General features: G+C 40.8%; 1 gene segment (V, D, J or C); it reads right to left on the bottom strand.

Moving 5' to 3' along the window:
- On the bottom strand, positions 1-554 carry LOC108706853. The segment is given in 2 exon segments: positions 1-407; positions 489-554. Coding segments are annotated over 2 exon segments (420 nt in total).
- Positions 555-8,394: the final 7,840 nt, after the last annotated feature.

Genomic DNA, 8,394 nt, shown 5'->3' with positions numbered 1-8,394 from the left:
GTGCAGTCTGACATTAAACAGTTCCGTATTCTGTTAACATGTTTTTTGTGGCCAGTTCTTGTCAAACTCTTTATCACTGTGGCATGCTGATATGCTGCCAACCCATTTCACACAGTAATAATGAGCAGTGTCTGCTGTCTCTACCTTCTTAATAATAAAATTATACTCAGTGGCTGCGGCATTAATGGTGGCAGTATAACGGTCAGTAGATATCCCTGGTCCATATACAGGAGAGGTGACTGAATGGTGATGAGCTATAATCAGCTGTGGAACATTCCCTGGTATCTGCTTTAAAAGATGTACCCAGTAACCATCCTTAGCTCCAACATTACAGGAGAAAGTTGCCCTCTCTCCCAGATTAACTGCATTATTTGAAGGTGTCAGACTAAATGTCTGAGATTCTGCATCTGAAAGAATTGAAATACAACATGAAACAAACAGATATAAAGTTATAAAATGCTACACAGAGGGACTTTATTGCTACTTACATGTAATCCACAGCAATATACAATATGCAATCAGGACTGAACTCATTTCTGGGGTTTAAAATGTGCTCCCTTTCAGTGAAATATTGGTTTGCTAAACCTACATATAAAGAAAAGCAGAAATGCAAATGTGATAACTATGTAAATAAGTCAAAGGAAATAATGAATACATATTCTTCATGTGTCTAAATATTTGCCTAATGTCAACTCTGGAAAGATATAAATATACGTTTTGCAAGGAATGTTCTTTATGTCAAGATTTATTGATTGGCAGGAAGTCTTTTTTAATAGTTTATTTACAAAGGTTCAGAGTGTTGAACTGTCACAGTCATATTTGCATTTATATTAGAAACTTTCTTATAATTCTTTTTTTGAGACACCTGAGGGCCTGTACCTTGGGTGGCAGCTTTAGGCTGTTGGGTGCTCATATTGGTCCTGCCAGACATTTGCCTCTAAATTTAATGGTAGAGCTGAGAAAGACGTGGGGTAACACTCTCTTCCAAATGCTGCATATACAGAGATTATATTGTGCATGCACCAATCAGGAAGCAAAAGGAACAGGTGGCTGACTAATGCATAGCACAGTGGTACCAGGCTGCTAATACAGCCCTGAATCTTTTAAATAATCCTTTAATAATTTAAAACTGAATAACAAAAAAGATGATAGTGAGAAAAATGTGGCAAAAAAGTTTGCACATTCCTAGTATAAACAAATGTGTGAGATCAGCAATTTTTTAAAATGCATGGGCACCAAATTATATAAAGACATTGCTTCCTACATATATATATCCAGTCCATTTTTCAAGGGAAATTAAATCCTAAAAATGAATATGATCAATAATGCCAAATTTTATATACCTGTACTGAACTTATTAAATCAGCCTAAAGTTCAGGGTCTCTATAGTAGTAATGATCTAGGCCTTCTAATGACTTTCCCATCTTGGATTTTTTTAGGAATGTCTGGGAGATGCACATGCTCAGTGGGCTCTGAGCAGCTGTTGAGAAGATAAGCTTGGGGGTTGTCACAAATCATTAAGCAGAAACTTGTCATATAACATATACGTTGATCCTACATGGCAGCTATTAGCTGATGCTAATAGCTGCCATGTACCAATGGTATATATTCAGTATCTTGGGCATGGATTCTTAAGCTCAGTAAGTGACAGCAGCATGGAGCATGTGCAGTGAATCAGCAGAAAAGAAGATGGGGAGTTACAGGGGCATCTTTGAAGGAACAGATCTTCTGAAAGACTGTGGTTGCCTTGGGCTAGTACAGAACTGCAAAACATATTGCACGACATTTCTGCCCTACTTCTTTGGTTAAGCTTTAGTTCTCTTTTAAGTAAAGGATGAACCATAGACATAAAAGGTTGAAATGTAAATTTAAAAGTTGCATTATGCGTGCCATGCCTGGCATGCCCAGGGCATCAAAACACCTGGGTCCAGCACAGTGAATGGTGTTTGAATGCTTTAAGCAGCTTAGATAAATGTATCAACTTGTTAAAAAGTTTCCTATGAGTTCTGAAAAATTGCAAAAAAATAGATCATGGGTGGAACTGGTGGGAATCTTTTTTTCTGTATTTTCCAGTTCAATTCATAATTATGTGGCCCCTAAGTAAAAAAAATACTGTATGTTATGTAATGGGTTTATGTGCAGCAATCAGTTAGTGAGTATTCAAAAACACAGAAAATCTGTGACAGATGGTCTTTCAGTACATGCAGATGTGCAGTCTGTCATTAACCTGTTCTTTATTCTGTTGACATGTTTTTGTGTGACCAGTTCTTGTTAAACTATTTATCACAGTGGCATGCTGATATGCTGCCAAACCATTTCAAATAGTAATAATGAGCAGTGTCTGCTGTCTCTGCCTTCTAATAACATAGGGAATAAAGTACCCCCTATTGTAAAATATAAGGATATTATAAGTCACCGAGGAGTTCCATGGCCATATAAAAGCACAAGGCCCGAAGGCTGACAGGTCATGGAACTCCAAGGTGAATTCTAATATCCTCATATTTTCCAGCAAGGGGTATTTTATTTATTATAATACACAAGTTTTAGTGAGTGATGTGACAAAAATGACATCACTATTCACCGTTTATAAGGATATAATGTACAAGATATTCATGGCTTTTGTGTATTATATAGTGAATAAAGTACCCCCTCTTGTAAAATATAAGGATATTATAAGTTACCGAGGAGTTTCATATAAAAATACGAGGCCAAAGGTAACTTCTAATATCCTCATATTTTACAACTGGGGGTACTTTATTTATTATAATACACAAGTTTTAGTGAGTCAAATGACAGAAATGACATCAGAACTCACCGTTTATAACTGATATAACTGATGACATCAGAACTCACCGTTTATAAGGGTATAATTTACAAGATATTCATGGCTTTTGTGTATTATAAACTTATACTCAGTGGCTGCAGCATTAATGGTGACAGTATAACGGTCAGTAGAAATCCCTGGTCCATATACAGGAGAGGTGTATTAATAGTAATGATATATATAATCAGCTGTGGAGCATTCCCTGGTATCTGCTTTAAAAGAAATGACGCGTAACCATTGTTTGCTCCAACATTACAGGTCAAATTTACCCTCTCTCCCAGATTAACTGAATTATTTGATGGTGCCAGACTTAATGTCTGAGATTCTGCATCTGAAAGAATTGAAATACAACATGAGACACAAAAATGAAAGATGAAGATGAAATCCATAGCAATACACAATATTTAGCCAGGATTGGACTCATTGCTGGTTTTTTAACTTGCTTTCTTGCGGTTAAGTGCAGTAACGTAACTTGGTGGGGGCGGGCCCTGGTGAGAGCCGTGCAGATGGGCCCACCCCCACCCTCGTCCGCGCGATTTTTCTCTGCCGCTGCAGCCGACTCCAGCCGGCTGCAGCGCGCACGATCTTCCGGGGGGGTCCTGCGGGGGTGCGGGCCCTTGCCCATTTGCACCCCCTGCTCCCCCGGTAGTTAAGCCCCTGGTTAAGTGTTTACTAAACCTACATATAAAGGAAAGCAGAAATGCTAATGATTGAACTATGTAAATTAGTCGTAGGGAGTTATGAGTTAAATGACTCAATATTTGCATATTGTCAACTCTGGAAAGATATATGTACATACTTTTTTTTTTTGACAGACATGCATGACACAGCTATTGAGGCAGTGATGTAACTAGATGTTACTGGGCACCACAGCAAATTAAATTTAGGCCCCCCAAACATTGGTAAGTTGACCTGCTCTCCCAAGATTGAAATTGCTGATATTGAAATAGGTTATTAATTAGGGTCTTAGTGGGCCCCTTACAGATCTGGGCACCCTTGCTTCCTCTGTTGTTACGCCCATGTTTTGAGGAAACCATGATTGTGTGCCTCTGAAACATGTCTTAAACATGTACCTAGGGTTACCTTTGTTATAGTTATACAGGAGCAGTGACCAGCTCCATGTTGTAGCTCCCACCCCTCCAACTATAGTCAGGTGATCCCACTGGTGTCTAATAAAAGGGCAGCCAAGTTTGGGAGTTTTACTTTGAAAGCAGCTAGTGAGTTGCAGGTAAAATGTATTCGTCCCTTTTATAAAATGTATAATTAAACCATAGAATTCTTAATGAATCAGATGAAAATTGAGCATAGGACTGGCCAGATATGGGATGACTTTGATGTAGTTGGCCAGCTTAAATATATTGCAATATATGGACAAACAATCCCTGTTTTGTTTAAAGGGTAAGGCATTTTTCAGTAGCAGTATGCACAAAATGTCGCTGTTTTAAATATATTGATAATGGGTTGAGTGCAGAGGAATCTTGTATTTGTCTATATGTACCTAGGGTTACCAATGTTTTATTTCACACAGTCCAGACAAGTGGCAGGGTGGATGACATTGTGGGTACGTAGGTCATGTATTGTGGTGGATTTATGGCATCAAAGGGTGGGACTATTCAAGGGAAGACCTGTCCAAACTTTTTCCTTTATTGGAAAGCCACTCTGTCCAGGTCCAAACTGGACAGGTGGCAACCCTACATGTACCATACTGTATATTGCACATATTTGTGGTGATGTTTTGGAGGTAGGGTGGCCACTTTTTTCTACTGGCCTTACTGGCTGGTGACGTAGAGGGTGGGGGCAGGTCAGGGAGGGGGCAGAGTTGTATCGATTTGTGTGTGGGGCTTGACGTTTCGAAGCTGGCTGGGCCAGGAAGGGACTGTGGATTAGTCAGGGTTTGGGTGAGCTGAGAGAGGGCTTTGGGAATTGAACAGGGCAGATCTGAGGCAGGCCAGGGTGGAACAACGGGTATTACAAAATACATTGCCAGTAAATATGTAATACCAGCCCTGGCTGGTATTTTACAGTCTAGGCTGGTGAAATACCAGCCAGGTGGCAACCCAACATATGGGGGAAGAAGGGAAAGTAAGCAGAGCATGGCATTTGGGGCAAAAGACACAGGAGAGATTGGCACAGAGTGAGAGGGCAGGAGAGAATTGCAGAAATAATTGAAAGGAAATAATAATATATAGGGAAATAAGGATAGTATGGAACCTCACAAGAAGAAGGAAAGGCATGGTAATAAGAAACCAGAACTAAGTAGATATAGACATAGATAGACAGTAGATAAAGATATAACACTGCACCAATGAGGACACTCCACAAGTTACCAGGGGTGGCAAAAAGCCACTCTAGATAATCTTAAGAGTCAAATTTCTTGTTCTTTTAACTGTAAGAACTGAATTTCTGGGGGGTCCACTAGCAAAGTGGATCCCCCTGGACCACCAGAAAGGTGACAGCAGGGAGAGGGCGGCAGCATGAAAGCCGCAGCCACCCCAGGGAGATGGGGAGCTATAAATCTCCCCTGTTCATAGAAAAAAAGGAAAATATAATTCCAGTCAATATTATTGGGCAGTGCATGGGGGCCCACCAACGGGCTTCCCTGATCGATATCTGGCTGAAAGTAGACCAGATGTTGATCGGGCAGGTTTAAAAATCCCTTCAGATCGATTAATTTATTGGTTCATTGATGCGGTCCTTGTTCTGACCACCTCTATTCTGCTGGTTGTGATCTGATTGTTGTCCATAACTGTAAGAACAAATTTCTAGGTTTGCTGGCAAAGTGGTACCCTGAACCCCCCGGAAAGATGCAAGCAGGGAAAGGGCGGTATGCCCCTGTTATAGTGAAGAGGAAAATATCATTCCAGTAAAAAAACAAAACTACAAGAAAATAGAAAAGAATTGAAATACAACACGAGACACAAAGATTAAAGATGAAGATGAAATCCATATACACAATACACAATATTTAGCCAGGATTGGACTCATTGCTGGTTTTTTAACTTGTTCTCTTGCGGTTAAGTGTTTACTAAACCTACATGTAAAGGAAAGAAGAAATGCTAATGATTGAACTATGTAAATTAGTCATAGGGAGTTATGAGTTAAATGACTTAAAATTTGCATATTGTCAACTCTGGAAAGATATATGTACATACTTTTTGTTTTTTAGACAGACATGCATGACTTCTCAGCTTTTGAGGCAGTGATGTAACTAGATGTTACTGGGCACCACAGCAAATTAAATTTAGGCCCCCCAAAACATTGATAAGTTGACCTGCTCTCCCAAGATTGAAATTGCTGATATTGAAATAGGTCATTAATTAGGGTCTTTGTGGGCCCCTTACAGTTCTGGGCACCCTTGCTTCCTCTGTAGTTACGCCCATGTTTTGAGGAAACCATGGTTGTGTGTCTCTGAAACTTTCCCAATCCCCCTTTAGACTGCAATAATTATATAACCCATCCTTCACCTTGTTCCATAGTAAAGTGATTGATTCTGGGACTTGGAATCCCACTGATTTCCATAATGGGTGGTGCAGAGGTTCTCTGCAAAGCATTGGGAATTCACATTTCACAGTCCTTCACTTGCCAATGGAAGGTGAGGGAGTGCATTGTTCTGGCAGCCTAAAAGGGGTCCTACAAATCAGAGTATCTTTGTTACCTTTCAGTCTGAGTGATTATGTATGTCTGTTTATGTACCTTTTAACATTAACATTTTTTTTAAACTTAATCTTAAACAAGTACCTAGGGTTACCAACTTTTTATTTCACACAGTCCAGGCAAGTGGCAGGGTGGATGACATTGTGGGTACGTAGGTCATGTATTGTGGTGGATTTATGGCATCAAAGGGTGGGACTAATCAAGGGAAGATCTGTCCCAACTTTTGCCTTTACTGGAAAACCACTCTGTCCAGGTCAAAACTGGACAAGTGGCAACCCTACATGTACCATACTGTATATTGCACATATTTGTGGTGATGTTTTGGAGGTAGGGTGGCCACTTTTTTCTTCTGGCCTTACCGGCTGGTGATGTAGAGGGTGGGTGCAGGCCAGGTAGGGGGCAGAATTGTATTGTTTTGTGAGTGGGGCTTGACGTTTAGGAGCTGGCTGGGCCAGGAAGGGACTGTGGATTAGGCAGGGTTTGGGTGAGCTGAGAGAGGGCTTTGGTAATTAAACAGGGGCAAATCTGAGGCAGGCCAAGGGTGAAACAACAGGTATTACAAAATACATTGCCAGTAAATATGTAACACCAACCCTGGCTGGTATTTTACAGACTACGCTGGTGCATTACCAGCCAGGTGGCAACCCAACATATGGAGGAAGAAGGGAAAGTAAGCAGAGCATGGCATTTGGGGCAAAAGACACAGGAGAGATTGGCACAGAGTGAGAGGGCAGGAAGGAGAGAATTGCAGAAATAATTGAAAGGAAAGAATACTATATAGAGAAATAAGGATAGTATGGTACCTCACAAGAAGAAGGAAAGGCATGGGAATAATAAACCAGGACTTAGTAGATATAGACATAGATAGACAGTAGATATAGATATAGCACTGCCCCAATGAGGGCACTCCACAAGTTACATGGGGTGGCAAAAAGCCACTCCAGATAATCTTAAGAGTCAAATTTCTTTTTCTTTTAACTGTAAGAATTGAATTTCTGGGGGGTCCACTAGCAAAGTGGATCCCCCCTGGACCACCAGAAAGGTGGAAGCAGGGAGGGGGCGGCAGCATGAAAGCCGCGGCCACCCCAGGGAGATGGGGAGCTATATATCTCCCCTGTTCAGAGATAAAAAGGAAAATATAATTCCAGTCAATATTAATGGGCAGTGCATGGGGGCCCTCCAATGGGCTTCCCTGATTTCTGGCTGAAAGTAAACCAGATGTTGATCGGGCAGGTTTAAAAATCCTTTCAGATCGAGGATCGTATGGGTTTATTGATGTGGTCCTCGTTCCGACCACCTCTATTCTGCTGGTTGTGATCTGATTGTTGTCCATAACTGTAAGAACAAATTTCTAGGGGGTTCACTGGCAAAGTGGACCCCTGAACCCCTCGGAAAGATGCGAGCAGGGAAAGGGCGGCAGCTACCCCAAGGAGATGGGGAGGTACGCCCCTGTTATAGTGAAGAGGAAAATATCATTCCAGTAAAAAACAAAACTACAAGAAAATAGAAAAGGAAAAATAGATAAGTAGAAGTAGAAGAAACGGAAGACAGAGCCTTAAGGTGCCTATAAACAAGCAGATGTAAGCTGCCGACCACCTGTATTCTATTCATTGTGATCCTAGGGCCGAAAAAATCAGATCATCCCGATATCGCCCACTTCAAGGTCCACCGATCCACTCATTTGGCGACCAGAGGTTAAAAGGTAAATCAGATTTTAGAAATTGATTTGTGCACCATGTGGGTGCTTTTGGAGGTGACCTATTGTTCCCAATATGCCCAAGGCACCAAAACATCAATGTCCAGCTTAGTGAATTGTCTTTGACTGTTCTAAGTAGCTTTTATAAACATGTCAACTTGGTAAAAAAAACTCTGTATGTTCTGAAAAATTGCAAATTACATCAAATTACATCAAATTA

The sequence above is a fragment of the Xenopus laevis genome, chromosome 1S, assembly GCF_017654675.1.
Source record: "Xenopus laevis strain J_2021 chromosome 1S, Xenopus_laevis_v10.1, whole genome shotgun sequence".
NCBI lineage: Eukaryota > Metazoa > Chordata > Amphibia > Anura > Pipidae > Xenopus > Xenopus laevis.
This window is presented reverse-complemented; position numbering and strand designations above follow the sequence as displayed.